We start from the raw sequence: 19,601 nt of genomic DNA on the forward strand, positions 1-19,601 counted from the left end.
TTGGCTCACTCCTGGCTCCAATTAGCTCTGGGAGAAGTCATTAAGCTAGGGCCTCACATACTTTTTCCTCCCTGCACTGTGAATGTTTACATGTTAATGTGCAATTAAACCATGGCAACATCTAATGTTTGTGCAGTATTATGTTCAGCAGACTGTGTTCTTCTATTGTTGTGACTTAGATGACGTTCAGAGCACATTTTATGCCCAATTTATTCAAAACTCCACATAATCCCAAGGGGTTCACATACTTTTTCTTGCAACTGTAATTATTAATGTGGAATGTATGTTCCTTGCTAAAAAGATTATTTCTTATTATGTTGTTATGAGAAAAGTTTGCTTTAGGGTGGTGGACGTGGAGGGGTCATGCAATGTGTGACAGTCAGTTGTGAATGATATAGCTCTTACAGTGGGCATTCTCTGGCTGTCCTTTTGCTCAGGTCTACTTGGTCTTCCATTGCACAGAGCTGTGTGTCTTTGAGGCAGCCACCAAATTACTGGAGCTGCAAACTGAGTAGATCTTCCTGTTCCTATAGCACACCCCCTGTTGACATCAAAAATATAATTCAGAACAGAACAGCGTGCACTGGATAGAGCAGATAAGTATTCTTTTATTTAAAAAATTGTATAACAATCTGCTTAGAAACTTGGCTTGGACCGGAGCATGAAACCACCTTCAGCGAAAAACGAGGTCATAGTAACCGCTGCTACATCGACTGTGGTTTTTGGCATCCAGCATCAGGAGAGGAAAAGAGCACAAGATGAGAGATATCCAGAAGGAACTCTGATTAACCCCTAAGGTGAAGTACTACAAATCATTCACAGAAATGACATGAAGCAAGGGCCCAGGTTTCATCAGAGTGCAGGGATGAGGTGCATAACAAATTTAAATAGAGGAATGACAATGGATGATGGCACCAATAATAATGCTCCAAGCATCAAGGAACTGGAGCAAGGCACAGGCTGACAATGAGGCTGATATCCTACATTCTAAGCTCCAAGGATCAGGGCCCTCCTATCCCTCTTTTATTGAACTGTATTGTCTCCCGTTATATTGTAAAGCGCTGAGCAAACTGTTAGAGCTAAATAAATCCTGTATAATAATAATAAACAGACTGGAGCTGTCAGCCACTAAAACCACATGAGAACAGCCGAATGTAAACAAATAGCTGTCAAAAGAGCTAGCGGCTCTGATCCAGCAGGCGGCTGCTGGGGATCTCAGTGGAGAGAGAAGAGAAATAGGCTGACATTAAAAAAGCTCTGCTGGTGCTGTCTAAATATTAGCACCATTTGCAACATGGTTTAATACCCTGAACTAAACAATTGTATGTAAAAGCATCTTTTATCTGATTTTTTGATAAAAAGTTTTTTTTTTTTTAATTTACACCAGTGGTCTCCAAACTCCGGCCCTTAGCTTGCTTTTATTTAGTCCTTGGGGAACTATTCCTCCCACTGACACCAATGATGGGGCACTATTCCTCCCACTGATACCAATGATGGGGCACTATTCCTCCCACTGATACCAATGATGGGGCACTATTCTTCCCACTGACACCAATGAAGGAACACTATTCCTCCCACTGACACCAATGATGGGGCAATATTCCTTTCACTAATACCAATTATGGGACACTATTCCTCCCACTGACACCAAAGATGGGGCACAATTTCTCCCACTAATACCAATGATGGGGCACTATTCCTCTTAATGACACCAATGATGAGGCATTAGTCCTCCTACTAACACCAATGATGGGGCACAATTTCTCCCACTAATACCAATGATGGGGCACTATTCCTCTTAATGACACCAATGATGAGGCATTAGTCCTCCTACTAACACCAACGATGGGGCAGTACTCCACCTACTTACCACAGCGCTTTATAATATCTTTATTCCCAGTGACCATCAAGCCTGAGGCATTGTTTATTCCCACTAACAATGGGGAATTTTCTACTCCCACTGGGCCCCCATAAAGTCTGAAGGACAAACCAGTCCTGTGTTATGAACAGTTGAAGACCCCTGGTCTAAAACATCTAGTTTTTTTGCATTATGTATTCAGTTATCTGGCCTTGGGATACATGCAGAGCTTGCAACGATTCACAGTTGTATGCTTGTTTACCAGTGATATACAATACATCTGAAGATTCACTTGACAAAACTTTGCACACTCTTCATTTCTACAGTCTGTCACTGCCCTGCCTCCTGCCTGTTCCTTGAGAATTAGTGTACAACACTACACTGAGGACACCCACCCTTAGCTGTAAGCTGCCTCTAAGACTACATAAGCACCGCTTTCTCCCACTCATCAACCTAAAGAAGGGACTCCCATTGCAATCCTAATACTATACATTTCAGATGAAGTAGAAACTCAAAAATAAAGACAGCTGATGTAAGTACACCGACATAATTTAAAAATGGGTTCATTTCTTTAATAAGTGTTTTTAACCACTTTCCCTCCAAAGGATTTACCCCCCTTCCTGATCCTGCCACTTTTTGTAATACGGCGGTGCGTTACTTTGACAGATAATTGCACGGTCATGCAACGCTGCACCCAAATTAAATGTATACTTTTTTCACACAAATAGAGCTTTCTTTCGGTGGTACAGTTGCAAGAAAAAGTATGTGAACCCCTTGGGATTACGTGGAGTTTTGCATGAATTGGGCATAAAATGTGCTCTGAACATCATCTAAATCACAACAATAGAAGAACACAGTCTGCTGAACATAATACTACACAAACATTAGATGTTGCCATGGTTTAATTGCACATAACATGTAAACATTCACAGTGCAGGGAGGAAAAAGTATGTGAGGCCCTAGCTTAATGACTTCTCCCAGAACTAATTGGAGCCAGGAGTGTGCCAACCTTGACTCCAATCAGTGTGATGATATTGGATGTGTTGCTGACAGCTGTCCTGCCCTTAAAAAACACACACCTGTTTTGGGTTTACTGGTTTCAAGAAGCACTGTCTGATGTGAACCATGCCTCGCAGAAAAAAGCTCTCAGATGACCTACAATCAAGAATTGTTGACTTGCATGAAGCTGGAAAGGGTTACAAAAGTATCTCCAAAAGCCTTGATGTTCATGTGTCCACAGTAAGACAGACTGTCTACAAATGGAGGAAGTTTAGCACTGTTGCTACTCTCCCTAGGCGTGGTCATCCTGTAAAAATGACTGCAAGAGCACAGCGCAGAATGCTGCATGAGGTAAAGAAGAATCCCAGAGTGTCAGCTAAAGACCTACAGAAATCTCTGGCACATGCTAACATTTTTGTTGACACATCTACAATAAAGAAAACATTAAACAAGAATGGAGTACATGGGAGGACACCACGGAGGAAGCCATTGCTGTCCAAAAAGAATATTGCAGTACGTTTGAAGTTTGCAAAAGAGCACCTGGATGTTCCACAGCACTACTGGCAAAATATACTGTGGACAGATGAAACCAAGATTGAGTTGTTTGGGAAGAACACACAACACTATGTGTGGAGAAAAAAAGGCAAAGCACACCAACATCAAAACCTCATCCCCACTGTAAAACATGGCGGAGGGAGCATCATGGTTTGGGGCTGCTTTGCTGCCTCAGGGCCTGGACGGATTGTTGTCATTGATGGGAAAATGAATTCCAGAGTTTATCAAGACATTTTGCAGGAAAACGTACGACCATCTGTCCGCCAACTGAAGCTCCGCAGAGGATGGGTGATGCAACAGGACAATGACCCAAAGCATACAAGTAATTCAACAAAACAATGACTGCAACAGCACAGAATACGCCTTCTGGAGTGGCCCAGTCAGAGTCCTGACCTCAACCCGATTGAAATGCTGTGGCATGACCTTAAGAGAGTGATTCACACCAGACATCCCAAGAATATTGCTACACTGAAACAGTTTTGTGAAGAGGAGTGGTCCAAAATGACTCCAGATCGTTGTGCAGGTCTGATCTGCAACTACAGGAAACGTTTGGTTGAGGTTATTGCTGCCAAAAGGAGGGTCAACCAGTTATTAAGTCCAAAGGTTCACATACTTTTTCCTCCCTGCACTGTGAATGTTTACATGTTATGTGCAATTAAACCATGGCAACATCTAATGTTTGTATAGTATTATGTTCAGCAGACTGTGTTCTTCTATTGTTGTGACTTAGATGACGTTCAGAGCACATTTTATGCCCAATTCATGCAAAACTCCACGTAATCCCAAGGGGTTCACATACTTTTTCTTGCAACTGTATGTGATTGCCTCTGCGTTTTTTCTTTTTTGCGCTATAAACAAAAAAAGACAAAAGAATTTGGGGAAAATGGAGGGACTGTATAGAAAAATGGTTGCAGTTCCTAAAATTTGTACTTGATCTTTATGTTCAACCTCTTGAATTAAAGCTGAAAGTCTGCACTTCAAATTAATTTGGATTGTTTCATTTTAATTTATTCTGGTGGCATAGAGAGCCAAAAGTATGAAAAATGTGCCTGTGTCCAAATATATATGGACCTAGCTGCATAGTCAACCCAGGTCCGGTTACTAGGGTTGCACCGATACCAGTTAATCAGCGAGTACGAGTAGCGATACTTGCACTCAAGTACTCGCCAATACCGATACTTGCACTCAAGTACTCGCCAATACCGATTACAGATACCTTTGTGATGCAATTTGAGCTATATAAAATTAATGGTTCAAATCACACTGCACCTGCAGGGAAACTGCATGTGATTTGGATAGGAATCGTACCGCACTCCTGTTCAAATCACATGTGATTCTTTTCATTTGGGATTCAAAATGCAATTAATTTTGTATGAGGTCAAATTGCAGAGCAAAAGGTATGGGTTGCAGGTATCAGAGCATTTGCACGAGTACAAATGCTTAGTGTCGGCATCGGTGTCCGTGCAACCCTACCGGGTACCTTTCTGCTGTGTGATAAGGGTCCTAGAGTGACCTTCAGACACTGGCAAAAAAAAAAAAAAAATACCTTCCTGTATGTGAGAGGTTATGTAGGAGGGGACTTCTTGTCTTTTTTGCCAGTGTCCAATCACCTGTAGGTGGCACATAACCCTATCGAGAAGGATTAATAAAGTTGCTCTATGTCCCATGATGTACAAAAAAAAAAAAGAAAAGAAAAGTGTTTTAAGGGAAAGCAAAATCAACCTTCAGTATATGTGACCTGATACCAGATGAGAGCTGTCGACATTTTTAACATTAAAAGGTGTTTATGTGTACTATTCAGTGTGTTCTGCTTGCTCTGTCTTTTACTTTTAGTTACATTGTATTGTCTTTAGATGTAGAATCTAACTGAATGGCACTTAGGGGCATATTTAAAAAGCAGCGAATGTGACTTTCACTGGTGGTTACTCAATCACTATAATTTAAAACACACACACCAGGAAAATGTTTGGTAAATGTCAGATTCACTGCTTTATTAATATACCTCTTAGTTTACGAACACTGTGTATAAATAAAATACTTTTCAGCAGTTTTCCTTACTATGATGTATATCAAGTTGCTGATCTCCTGAGGCCTCTATGCAGGCACTTCATGTCCACATGTGCTCCAGTGACGGCTGCATGGCATTTCTTAGGGCTTGTTTCTTTATGGTTACAATAGTGCAGCATGTGTGTCAGTAAAGCCACATAGCTTTTATCTGTCTGACAGGATGACAACACAAGAGAACAATTGGGACACAGGTACAGTAATGTCCAGGGGCGGACTGACAACTCATGGGGCCCCCGAGCAATAGGGGATCATGGGGCCCCTGTGTCCTTGCCCAAACTCAAAAAAGCCTATGAAAAAGGTACCAGGGGCATCTCATGGGGCCCCCTACTGACCCCGGGCCCTCGGGCAGTGCCAGAGTTTCCAAATGGTCAGTCCGCCCCTGGTAATGTCACTATAAACCAAGAAGTGCCTGAAAAAGGACCTTCATGGCAGGATCAAAAGGATTATTCTTATTAAAGCTGCATATTTTAAAATATATATATTGAACAATATATTTAAAATTACATTAACTTTAAACGTACATGAGATTTTAGTAGTTTGACTATGTTTCACGTTACATCCATATCTAAGGTATAACATGAACCCTGACAATCACTCTGCCTCGGTTTTGAACAACCATTGCAATAAAATATCAGTCACATAGTGCATTGTTTTTAATGCGAGACATGATTCAGAGTTGTATTGTGTCAAAGGGCAGTAAAGCACAGCAGAACCTGCATATATATGTGTAGCAGGACACACGGCTTTCCCTGAGGTACCTATAAAATTATATGTCGCACATAATGATGGGGACTTTTTAAAACTTATAAGTGATAATAAAGGCTCAATTAAAAAAACAACATACATGTCATACTTACCTGCTCTGTGCAATGCTTTTGCACAGCGCAGCCCTGATCCAGCTCTTCTGGGGCTCCTGACCCCTCCCCTTCCTGCTGAGTGCCTGCAGTTTGCTCTGGGGGCACTTGTGTGTGCTCACTCCCGTGTCTATGGGACACACACAGAGCAGGCCCTGATTCCTGCTCCCTCCTTGGTGGCTGTGATTGACAGCAGCGGGAGCGAATGAGGAGGGAGACATCCAAGAGAGCTGCTTCTCTCATGCACGACACTGGATTGTGATCAGCTTCAAGTAAGTACTGATTGGGGGGGGGGGGGCTAAGGAGGAAGCTGCACACTGAAGATTTTTACCTTCATGCATTCTATAAAACCTTCATCATTCTGAACCACTTTAAGTGCTTGTCCAGACAAGCTTTGGTCTCTGAAGAGTGATTCACATTTGGATTGCTCTTCAGGAAGCATTTGACTTTAACCCCTTTGACTACCACATTAGCACTTGCAAGGTGCTTAGAGAACACTGCTACGCCAGCCGCAAGAGACAGGGAGTATAATTTCTGCCCAGGCGTGTGTACACCCCCAGTTGCTATCTCTGCAGCTAAAGGGGGTTGCAGGTGTGTGTGTGCATGCGCCTCAAAAGCGCATCTCAGACACAGGTTTTTATTGCCTCTCAACTACTGGTGTGAAAGAGCCCTTACATACAATGATCACATCATTACAGTACACTGATCTTTTTAACATGTATTATACACATTATATTTTCCTTAGATTTCTTTGAACCAATGATACTCCTAAATTCATTTTAAAAACTGCTGCATGATTTAAGATAGCCTCTCTCAACCTTTTTACCCAGGAGGAACCATTAAAATGATTTTCAGGTGTCCAGAAATCCCTGCTATGTTTAGTCCATCAGGGGCCAAAAGTAAAATGCTCCTTACATTGGTAACAAGTGGAAAAACTGCTGAAAAGATCATTGGTATCATGCTATTGGGTCTGTCAAGTGGCAATGGACCTGAAACTATGGAGACACCATCAGGTAGAACAGTTTAAAGAACACCTAGCAGCTTCTGGAGGAACCCTAGGATTTCAGAGAACCCTGGCTGAGAATGGCTGATTTATGAATTAGTATGCAGAGTGGTAGATACTAGTACTGCAGGCATTGAAATGTATTAAATGCAGAATCACTAAAGACCACCGGGTGGCACTACAGACCACACAATTGCAACTTTATCCGAAAACTTCCAAACCAACATAGGTGTCCGTTTATGAGACAGAGAATAGCTGTGATTCAGAGGATTGCAGCTATTCTCTGGTCATTCACAGTTTATGACACTCAGGAGATCAGCGGAGAACTGTTCAGCCCTTCACTGGAGATTTGTGTTCTCCCTCCAGATTCTCCGGCCCAGAGCTGGAGAATCGGAGGGACCGCAAACTAAGCAGAGATAATTTACCTCTGCTTAGTAAACTGATCTTTTACTGTAATCTCGCGAGATTATAGTAAAAACAGCCGTTTTCCACCGTTTGTAGACCGTTCTCCAGCGTTTGTAGACCGTTCTCCCTTCGTTCAAAGAACTGATCTACACTGCTCCAGAAACGGCATTCACAGGAGAACTGTGTTCTCCGAGAATTCCGGAGAACTGAGCAGCGATCATTTACCGCTGGTTCATAAACAGACACCATAATTCTGTAAAGTTTATGACCCACCAACACCCACAGACAGTGCCCGATTTATAAGGGGCACTACTGCAGGCCTCCTACCAGAAGGGGCTCCATCTAGAATACAGTCATTAAAAGGGCGTTTTTAATTAACCACTTGAGCACCTGAGGATTTACCCCCCTTAATGACCAGGCCTCTTTTTGCTACTCGGTGCTGCACTAATTCAACTGATAATTGCGCGGTCATGCAATGCTGCACCCAACCGAAATTTACGTCCTTTTTTTCACACAAATAGAGCTTTCTTTCGGTGTAATTTGATCACCTGTGCGCTTTTTATTTTTCATGCTATAAACAAAAAAGGCCAAAAATTTTGAAGAAAAACAGTATTTTTTACTTTCAGCAATAAAAAATATATATTAAACTCAAAGTTAGTTATAAATTTAGGCCAAAATGTATTCTGCTCCATGTTTTTGGTAAAAAAAAATCCCAATAAGTGTATATTGATTGCTTTGTGTGAAAGTTATAGCGTCTACAAACTATGGTATAAATACTGCAATTTACGCCATTTTTCTGCTATACAGCGCTGCGCTAGTTTAACGGACAATTGCACGGTCATGCAATACGGTACATAAATGAAATTTACATCCTTTTTTTCCCCACAAATTGAGCTTTCTTTCGGTGGTATTTGATCGCCTGTGCGGTTTTTATTTTTTGCGCTATAAAAAAAAGGCTGACAATTTTGAGGAAAATAAAAACAATATTTTGGATTTTTTGCTATAACACATGTCCAGTAAAAAAAAAATGCAAAAATCAAATTTAATCATAAATTTCTGCCAAAATGTATTCTGCTCCATGTCTTTGCTACAAAAAAACCCAATACGTGTAAATTAATTGGTTTACGTGAAAGTTATAGCGTTTACAAATGGCGGGAAAGATACTGGAATTTTAAATTTTTATTTATACTAATAATGGCGCCGATCAGCGACTTTTGGCGGCAATCAGCGACATATGGCAGCGACTTATGGCAGGACTGCGGAACAGCGTCGGACATTTTGACACTGGGGGGGGAACTGACTTGGGGTCAATGACATCCCCAGTGACACCAATACAGTGATCAGTGAAAAAAAACCACTGAAACTGTACTAATGTCACTGGGGAGGAAGGGGTTAACATTTTTAGAATTTGCAGTGTATGGGGAGTGTTTTACTAGGGGGTGGGGGTGTGTACTGGAAGGGGGAGGGAGGGGGGAGCTGATCGAGGGAGAGAAACTCTGCAGCTTCTCACAAGCTGTCAGAGAACTGACACAGAACAGGGCTGTGTGTAAACAATGCAGCCCTGCTCTGTGTTAGTGATCACCGGCAATCGCGGGAAAACGACCAGTAAAAACCGGCCGTGACCCGTCGGCTGACACCCGCTGCTGACACCCGCGGGACAGGTAGGGCGGGCGCGCGCCCCCTACCTGTTTAGAAGACAGCCGTTTTAAAACGTGCTTTTGCCTACGAGCGCCGCCCTGCCACCATTTATATGCGGTGGCTGGGCGGCAAGTGGTTAAAATGTATCTTGGGAATCAATGTTTTTCCTGCAACCAACTCTATCAGCTTGTTCACACCACCAAGCTGCACTGATTGCCACGGTGCCAATCTGCACGGTTTACCTTTTTTTGTTCCACAGAACTTTTTTGAAATATCATAAATCTCTTAGATTGTAAGCTCCAAGGATCAGGGCCCTCCTAACCCTCTTGTATTGAACTGTACTGTTGCTGTATTGTCTCCCGTTATATTGTAAAGCGCTGAGCAAACTGTTGGCGCTATATAAATCCTGTATGATAATAATAATAATTTTTCAATAGGGTTCCATTCACTGCAATGATGTTCGCAATGCAGCTCGCTATGCTGAAAAGAAACACTGCATGCCAACACAGCACATCATAGGGAAAAAAAAGGCATTCTGACATGTCTATATGTTGGGGCGGCATTGGAAATAGGGGCCAGTGCAGCCCCAAAGCACATAGTGTGAACAGTTACTAAAAGTTTATACTCTGGCATATTGTATCAATTTTAAAGTGGCTGTAAATCCTGACTGGCCTCAGGTGATACACAGAGATGAAACAAAGCCTCCTACATAAGTTGTACCTGTTTATCTGCAGTGTTCTCTTCTGTGTATCTGTTCAAAGTCCAGAATGTATAAAGCTTTCCTGAGATTTCACAAAAAAGGGGGTGGAGAACTGACATTACACACTGCAGATCTCAGTGTGGAGAGATCTTAGAGCCAATTGGAGGGAAGAGACACACCCACTTCACACAGCTCACAGGAACAGAGCTGAGGCTGTCAATCTGCTGGAGGTCCCTTTCCTGTAATGTTTTTTTTTTGTCTTAGTGTCAAGAAAACTTGTCAGTAGTGACTTATGTTTATAGCAGAGGAACAAATCAGCAGACAGAAATGACACTTAGTGCTCTTAATTGAGACAAGTACTCATTATAGAGGGATGTGCTTTGTTCACAGTTCATGTCTGAGGTTTACAACCATGTTAAAGCTATGATACACAGAATATAACTGGATACTAACATTTACAGGTAAAGTTGATCCAGGGAATATCCGATTGTCTCTCGGGGGATCAGAAAGGAATTTTTTTCCCTACAGGAACAAATTGGATCGTGCTTTGCTGGGGTTTTTTTTGCCTTCCTCTGGATCAACTGTGGGTGTGGGATTATAACTTTTTTTTTTTAATGGTTGAACTGGATGGACTTTTGTCTTTTTTCAGCCAGGCTAACTATGTAACTATGATACTTCATTAAAATATACTGGACTTGTTTATATTATGACCAGTGGAATGATTGTATTAGGAAATCACTTTTGTTTATGTTTGGATTGTAATTACAACATATGCTTGCAATAAAGATCTGATAATGTAAAAAATGTGCCATCGAATTAGAAAACAGTAAGTGAAATTTTAATTTTCCCAGTACTCAAATCATTGAGACCTCTCATGGAGCTTACACAGGGGTGAGAACCCTTCTCAAGCTCTGAGCGCATCTCAAGTTCTTTTTTGTACCCGTTATCCAGCTAACCTATTAGTCTCATAAGAGAAACATAAAAGCCGCTATTGCTAACTTTGACCAGGAACAACTATGCATATCGGTTTGCCTGACAAAGCTTGGTGAAGTGCCTGGTACTTCTGGATATGGGGGAGCCCCCTTTTCTCCCACAATGCAGCGCTGGGTGCCTCAGCAGGAAAATTCTGAGGTCCAGAGCTATCATATGGCTGCAGTAAGAAAGCCCTTAGGCCTGTGTAAGCTCCAACCAGGTATAACTGGCGTTTACACAGGGCTTTACCTTGTTCCAGTGGGACAGAAAGGGAAGCATAAGGATCAGAGTGGTCAGTAACCCCATGAAAAAACACAACCACATCTAATCCCCAATGACAAACCCTACTGCTCTAAAAAGGGATTAAACAAATCTTCCTGCACACGTTGTACATGTTTATCTGCCGATACCTCTTCTCTACAGTCTGTAAAGCGCACCTTTTACATAGCATTTCTTAGCTCCAAAGGCAGGGGGCAGGGATCTGATATTACACACAGAACAGAGCAGGGAGCCAATGTAATATGAAACCTGAGAGGAGGAAATTGACACACACACACACACACACACACACACACACACACACACACACACACACACACACACACACACACACACACACACACACACACACACACACACAATCTACAAAGTCTTATAGAGAAACATGCATAGTCGAGGCCATCGAATAGCTTCTGTGAAAGGGGGGTGGGGCAGTCCCCTTGGGATTCTTTGGTGTCTGCATAATTGTCAGAATTGATTCATGCACTTTAGAGGGATATACGTTCATTTTTCATTTCAGAAGTTTACAACCATTTTAAATAAATTTTGGTGCCTCACGCAAACCATGTATAAAGTCCCTGCACCCTTGGGGTAGTTTGCAACTGCGTGCACAACGTTATAATGACGATGTGTTGCACATTTTTAAAACGTGGCTGTCATCAATAAAATAAGCCAACTCCATAGTTCTCAGTCAGTGAGAAAAGGTGACAACGGAGGACATTTCATGCACAGGTAAATCTAGGCAGCACCATGAGGCAAGACCATCCTCTAGATTATGTTTTATATACAGTAAGTATGTGGACAGTGGATGTACGAGTTGGAATCAAAGCGGTTTGAGACTAGTTTTGTAACATGCCAACAGATGGCAGCACAGTCACAGGGGAGTTCCGACTCTCATAAATCAGTGTGCCAAAAGACATCGTCCTGTGTACAATTGGGAGCTGTGCAACTGGTGCTATTCTGACCACGTGCGTTACCACGTCTGCTATTTCATCATGGACAGCAAGTTAGAACAAAGATCAAACATGAAATTCTGCGTGAAACTTGTACACCCAAGTTTTGTCACCGGTAATCCTTGACGTTGTCTTTTGTCACAGGTCGGTGATCCCTGTGACAGTGTGTGCAGCCTTGTGCTGCCATCTGTTGGTGTGCTACAAAACTAGTCTCTAAACTTTTTGATACCACCTCAAAGATACATAGGTTGTAGCACTGCCCTTATCACTTTTGTTTTCTCATCCAACAAATTCTGCTTCTCTGAAAAGGTTTCCTATTTGATCATTCTTTAATGTTTTGAACACTATTATCTTCTTGTCACTTATTTGCCATGTATTTTAATTCCTTTAATTCCACAAATCTGAAGTGCCCCAGACCTTCTCAAGGTCTAAATCCACCCTGCCGGCAGGTGCCATAAACAGCTAAATTAACATTCCCTAGTTGTTTAAACTAGTTATTATCTGTGTGGAAATAGTAAAATCTAGACAGCTACCTGCCCCAGAACAAGTAATGAGAGGGTGTGGGTGTCATGGGACAAGAAGACACAGAGAGAAATAAAAAACCTGCAAAACTACACACAGGAGGGCGCAAATGCCAAAACATATATTAAAAAAAAACAAACAGTGTTTCAGGGCTTAAACCCCCTTCCTCAGAGCTTAACCCCTGAAACACGTCAGCCTTCCAAGAGTGTGTTGCCTGAATAGATGACGCTGCCTATGGCTGGAGTTCTTGTTTGGCACGCCTGTTGTTTATATGTGTTTGCGAGTATGCAATTGTTTTTGGACTTAAAGGATAAGGTTACCTTTTCGGGCAGAATTTCACTTTTCATAATAAATAGAAGCGTTTTCAATACCATTTCTGGCCCAGCCACCCCAATGTGATTTTCTCTCACTTATTTCATCCACAGGTGGTTTACCCTTTTGTCAGTTTATTCGAATGTTTGAATGGATTTTCAGGTTGCATCATCTCCTAGATGATATCTCAGCATTCACTTCATCTCCCAGAAGCCTTCACTTCCTTGTTGCGTTACAAAAGAGTGTGTAATAGGTTGTGTTCACCACTCTGGACCATACCTCCCTCATTACATTACTACCTTCCTCCCATTAGCTATGTAGTACAAGGGCCTGTCTGATTTGATACCAAATGAATAGATTGTTCAGGTGTGTCCTCCTGTTCCATAGTTCTGGTAAATCTAAAAGGAAATTGTACAGAGATTGTACAATTAGACTGCATAGTGTATGGCCATCTTTATACAAAGAGATAGGAGGGAGTGGATGGAGACACTCGGTTATCAGGCCCTGTTCACATCTCCACATAGTGAAGACTCACATTTCCGCATGCCTTTGTTTCGGGAGTTTTGAAGCGTTTTCACTCGTACATAGGGCAGCCCATTCACTTGAATGGGCTGCCATACAAGCAACAATCACCCCAGAAAAGCCACAGAATTATTTTTGGAGCGGAGTACAGTGCATTACCACAATGTTTGGTGTAATTGCACGTATTTTCTGTGTCGTTTGCCATGCATTTGGAAACACACAGATGTGAATGGAGCTTCATTGTTCTTGTGTAAAAGCATCAATTTCACTTTCAGGCCCCATTCACACAGAGAGAGGGAGCACATGTTTTTTGGCTCGTTTTTCCAGTGACACAGATAGGGCAGCCTATTGATTTTAATTTACACGTGGCAAAGTGGCTCATGGGACATTTAGGCTTGGTGCGTGTTGCATGTTTTTTACTGCCCCTTTTGCTGCATTTGTCACCTGTTTTTTCATGTGGCAAAATGTGTGCTTGTTTCTGTATTTGGTGTGCCGTTAACAATTAATGACACTGAAAGCACAACTAGGTAATTTTAGGTGTATAAATATGGCCATAAACTTTACAATCTGATTGTACAATTTCCTTTAGAGATAATAGGAGGACACACCATCAGTCCAATCACTCTATATCCAATCAAGCAGGTCCTTGCACTACAACAGGGATGTCCCGTGGGCTGCATGTGGCCCCAGGGAGTCTAGCATGCACCCTCAGACTGTATAGACACTGGGGTAGCCAGGTAAATGCACATGGGGAGAGATCCCGGGGATGATGTGAAAAAAAGGTTGATGGGTGAAGGGTGTGTGTTTCATGAGGTCAGTGCAGGATGTGTTTGCCAATGAGATCAGCTGGTAATTTGCTTCTAGGTTTTACTGGCTCTCCTGTCCTCTGTCTACATTCCAGGAATTGATAAAGCTTTCTATGAAATTTACCAAAAGGCTAAAGTAAGGCTTTGTTCTCCAGATCAAAGAGAGCTTGTGTATTTTTACAACTGAGGTACATTTATAGTATATTGGTGCTTAGGGGAGCTGAATATTAGAAAAAAAAAAAAAAAAGTGAACTTAGTCTTTAATAAATGTCTATGGTGGTAATGCACTGGGTCATTGCCCCTCCTGTGTGTGTTTTTGCAGTTTTTTCAAGATGAGCCGATCTGAGGAGGAGTTTTTCAAGGGAAGTACCTTCGTCTGAACGCTGGAGTTTTGGACTTCTTCTTCAGACATAAAAACCTTGAAAATGTTCTAACTGCTCTTTGCTCTGCTACACAAATGTGCTTTAGTATCTGTCTCTGACCCCATCAGGAAGATATTCCATCACTTCTGGTTATGATACACTGTCACTGTGACAGGAAGTACAGTGAAATCTATTCTTGGGGGACACTAACAGCAATATAAAGCTGACAGGTTCAAACCTTTTGCCCCTCTGTACAAAACAAAACAAAAAAAAGGTTTGGTGTGAAATTCTCCAGATAATAATGTCAAAGCCGATTTTCGGCCAAACAGATACACAGATTATTAATGTAGTGGATGCTGCCATTACTGAAAGTTTCTTTGAGAATGCTAGATCTCGGGCTGTCATTTTGACGCTTTGTCATCAATGATGGCGGAGTCACTGACCCAGAACAAGTATAGCAATAGGTAGTTCTGACACTGATTTACAGCATCCTGGTTTTTGGAATGTTATTGAAACTTATTGATGTCAGTCACTACCAGGTATCTAGCATATTTTGAGAAGGTCTGCAATGGCAGCCCCATACTTTTCGCAAAACTGAAAATAGGCTGTTACCTGAGAGCGTTTCCATTTGGCCATGTCTGGAACTGTGTTGATCTCTTTCTTTGGAACAATGAAGGTATGTCCTGCAAGAGACGGAAGAACCTCATCCCCATGGTGGGAGCCTGTCAGACAGAAAATATGATTACTACGTGTTATATACAAAATGGTTATAATAGATTTGTATTCAACACAGGAACCACAGTGATGTGCTCTTCCTCTCTGTTTACTTTGGGACTCTAACTCAAGCCCCATTTGTTTTAATGAAGAGGGGGGGGGGAATGACACAGGTCACACGATTTTGACAGATCTTGTGAAAGGGCTTCCCTCCTATTAAAGAGTGTCCCTGCAGTCTTATGCAGACATCACTCTAAGGCAGCCATTCTCCAGAGAGCCATCGGGTTCCTTGAGCTATGGCTGATTGACCGCCCCCCAATTAGATGTTGCCACCATATTTCCAGGTCCAATGCCACTTGGCCAAGCCAGCAGCATGGCACCAATGTTCTTTTTAGCTGTCTATAAGGGTGGCATTCTGCTCATCACTGTAAAGGATGCCTTCTCCCCTCTGACCATCAATGTAAAGTGATCTAAATTTTACTGCGAAGTAACATGCTGGCATCGATGGAGTTAAAACATGGAGCTTGGTAAGGATGCACAAAATATGACACATCTTTAATGCACAGGTGAAACACATGGGGAGGAGGAGGTGAAGGGGTTAATGTACAGGTCACATAAAGACGGGAAGGGGATGAGATGTACAGGTGAGGAAGGGGGGGTGAGAGGATAAAACAATGCCATGATCAATTACAGCCCCTCACCATGAATCTACTGCTGCCTTCCATTCTATCACCTTCATTGACAAGTTCTCCTTCCCCCACGAGGGAGGAAGGGGAGGGCTCTCACTACTCTATAGTGTTTGCATTTGTGATTAGTCATCACAGCGATAACAAGGTACAGAGCCGCTACCATCTGTACAATGTACCTGTGATCTGAGATTTCCAATGATCTCTCATATCACAGCCATTAATGGAGGCACAATGGCTGTCCATATGCGATTTCTGTAGCACAGTTTAAACAAGAGCACACCAGAGAGACACGTCCACCACTTCACTGCTGTAAAACGTACAGCACTAGGGAAAGGATTAACAACTTGACCCCCGGGGCAATTCTGACATTCTTCTCCTACATGTACAAATCAGCATTTTTTTCCTAGAAAATTACTTAGATCACAGAAGCCCTAGAGAATAAAATGATGGGTGTTGCAATTTTTTTTATTTCACACAGTATTTGTGCAGCAGTTTTTCAAGCACAATTTTTTTGGGGGGAAAAATACACTTTAATAAATTTTAATGCACAAAAACACAATATAATACCCAACTGTTTGGTAAAATATAAAAGATGTTACACTGAGTAAAAAGATACCAAACATGTCATTCTTTAAAGTTGAGCACGTTCATGGAATACATGTACAGTACTTAATAATTTCCATAGGTGACACTTTACTAGCCTTTACAGAGCTGCACAGGAGGTCTGGTGCTGAAATTATTGCTCTTGCTATGTTGGCGGCGATACCTCACATGTGTGGTACGAACACCATTTACATTGCCTTTACGCACGGACACAGGGGTGCTTTTAATTTTTTTCTATTTTATTATTTATTTTACACTTTCTCCTTATTTTCTTTTAAATCGCATTGACTATCACAAGGGATGACCAACATCCCTTGTGATAGCTGGAGCAGTGACAGGTCCTCTTTATGGAGAGAAAACACGCAAAAACAGAGTGCACACCCGCCTAGTGCATTATGTCTAAAACCATTTATGTAATAAAAACTTAAATAAACCTACTCACAGACATCCAGACAAGCAAATGATATCAAATTATTACAATCATTTAGTACACTCCGCTTGCTCCAGAGGCTTGGGGAGACATCAAAATCTCAGGGAGGGTTCACATTGATGCGGTGCAAATCTGATGCAATGTCACAGTGCAATTTCTGTTGTGACAGGTGCGAAGTGAAAGCGATTTTTGAGGGGACCGGGCATAGCAGGAGATGAAATTCGCACCACACCCCCACTAAACTCTCACAAGACCCTTTTTTGGAACGACTCAAATGTACACCACAATTACAGCCATAATTGGAAATAATGCTTTTTTAGATTACATGCGAATCTATGCTTTTCAGACTTTTACAGAATTCACAACAGTGTGAACCGGCACCTAGGCTGCATTCACTTTTGAGAGTTTTGTAGCTTGAAGCTCAAAAACGCTCAAAACTTAAATAATCAATTGTTCTCTATGGTGCCTGTTCCTGTGATCAGGTGTGAACAGGCACCATAGAGAACAACTGATTTTTTAAGTTTGAGCTTTTTTTGGAGCTTCAAGCTACAAAACGCTCAAGTGTGAATGCAGCCTTAATGGCTTACATGTTTTGAGGGCTGTACCCTCTTCCTCAGAGCCAAACCTATTTGAATCTTTCTCACTTGCCTTTAAATAAAAAATGGCAGCAGCATAGAGTTCCTTTACTTCTCCCCTACTGGGGTGGATCCATTCCCGAGTGAAATAACATACAGATCAGGGGAGTGGGTTTTTTTTTTACCCTTTCACCGCCCTCCTCTCCTGTACACCCAACCTCCATCCTGTTTCTGAAGTCACCTATAGGCTCAGTTCACACTAGCTTTGTAAGCAGGCGTTTTGCAGGTGTTTTTAACGCTCCTCAAATTATCCACATGGCAGCACACAGTGCTGTTCACACTGAAGCGTTAGTGTCGCAACAAAATTGACACCTCGGGGTTTATTTACTAAAGCTGGAGAGTCCAAAATCAGACTCCCTTCTGCATAGAAACCAATCAGCTTCTAACCTCAGCTTGTTCAATGAAGCTTTGGCAATGAAACCTGGAAGCTGATTGGTTTCTATGCAGAAGGGAGTCTGATTTTGGACTCTCCAGCTTTAGTAAATAAACCCTCTCATGTCAAGTCAAGAGGAGTTGAATCTTTTCAGTGCCTCCCATTCAAGTCTATGGCGACACTCCTCAAATGCCTGGCAGGCGTTTACGGGGCGTTAATATTATTAACTTAATTATAGGCATTTGTGGTGCGATTTTAATGCTTGGAAAACGTTTATGAAACGCCTCAAAACCGCGCATAGGGCATTTGGGGACCGTTAAAAAACGCTCCCCAAACGCCTGGCTAATGCTATAGGAGCGTTTGGGAAGTAGTTAAAGTGAGAACAAGCTCATAAATTACCCTTCACCGTCCCATTATTCTGCACATTTACCCTTTCATCTCCATCCTCCCACTGTATGTGACCTGTACATTAACCTCTTCACTTCCCTCTGTGCATGGCCAGTTTATTTAACCGCTTGCCGCCCTGCCACTGTGTATATACGTGTGCAGGGCGGCAGTGGAGCGCAAAACCACGTTTAAAAACGGGTTCCGCGCTCCCGACACTTTCGCCGGCAGGGGGCGCGCGCTCCCGCCGACCCGCGGGTGACACTATTTGATCCAGGAGGGATCAATCATTAGATTTCAGCCAGTGATTTCTGGCTGAAATCACATGATCGGTCCCTGTCCTATCCTGTCCTGTGTTGACATACACACAGGGCAGGATATGATGTCATTCTTCTCTGCCTGGACACATTCCGTTCCAGACAGAGAAGTAGAAATCCAAAAAGTGAGTACACAAGCACTACACTACAGTTAGAACACACCTAGGACACATTTAACCCCCTGATCGCCCCCCCCCCCTCCAGTTAACCCTTCACTGCCCTGTCACCAGTGTTACTGATCAGTGAAGCGATTTTTACTGATCAGTGTCGCTGGCGACTTCCGATAGAGTTAGCGCCCCTCCCAGATAGCGCCAGTTTGCCCGCCAGTACACCAGTAATCCCGTTTAACCCCTTGATCGCCCCCCCCCCCAGTTAACCCCTGCACTGCCCTGTCACCAGTGTCACTGATCAGTGAACCAATTTTTACTGATCACTGTATCAGTGTCGCTGGCGACTTCCGATAGAGTTAGCGCCCCTCCCAGATAGCGCCAGTTTGCCCGCCAGTACACCAGTAATCCCGTTTAATCCCTTGATCGCCCCCCCCCCCAGTTAACCCCTGCACTGCCCTGTCACCAGTGTCACTGATCAGTGAACCAATTTTTACTGATCACTGTATCAGTGTCACTGGCGACTTCCGATAGAGTTAGCG

The 19,601-nt window shown here is 42.5% G+C and overlaps 1 protein-coding gene across 1 annotated transcript in view; it reads right to left on the bottom strand.

Annotated features, from left to right (window-relative positions):
- PTPA (protein phosphatase 2 phosphatase activator) overlaps positions 1-19,601 on the bottom strand; it is a 153,250-nt gene that overhangs the window by 123,801 nt on the left and 9,848 nt on the right. Inside the window, exon 2 of the mRNA XM_089669086.1 lies at positions 15,420-15,529. Within this exon, the coding sequence (XP_089525212.1) occupies positions 15,420-15,529 (110 nt within the window). The remainder of the gene's footprint in view (positions 1-15,419; positions 15,530-19,601) is intronic.

This window comes from Staurois parvus, unplaced genomic scaffold (genome assembly GCF_062004578.1).
Source record: "Staurois parvus isolate SC_StPar_1 unplaced genomic scaffold, SC_StPar_1.0 ptg000068l, whole genome shotgun sequence".
Taxonomy (NCBI): Eukaryota; Metazoa; Chordata; class Amphibia; order Anura; family Ranidae; genus Staurois; species Staurois parvus.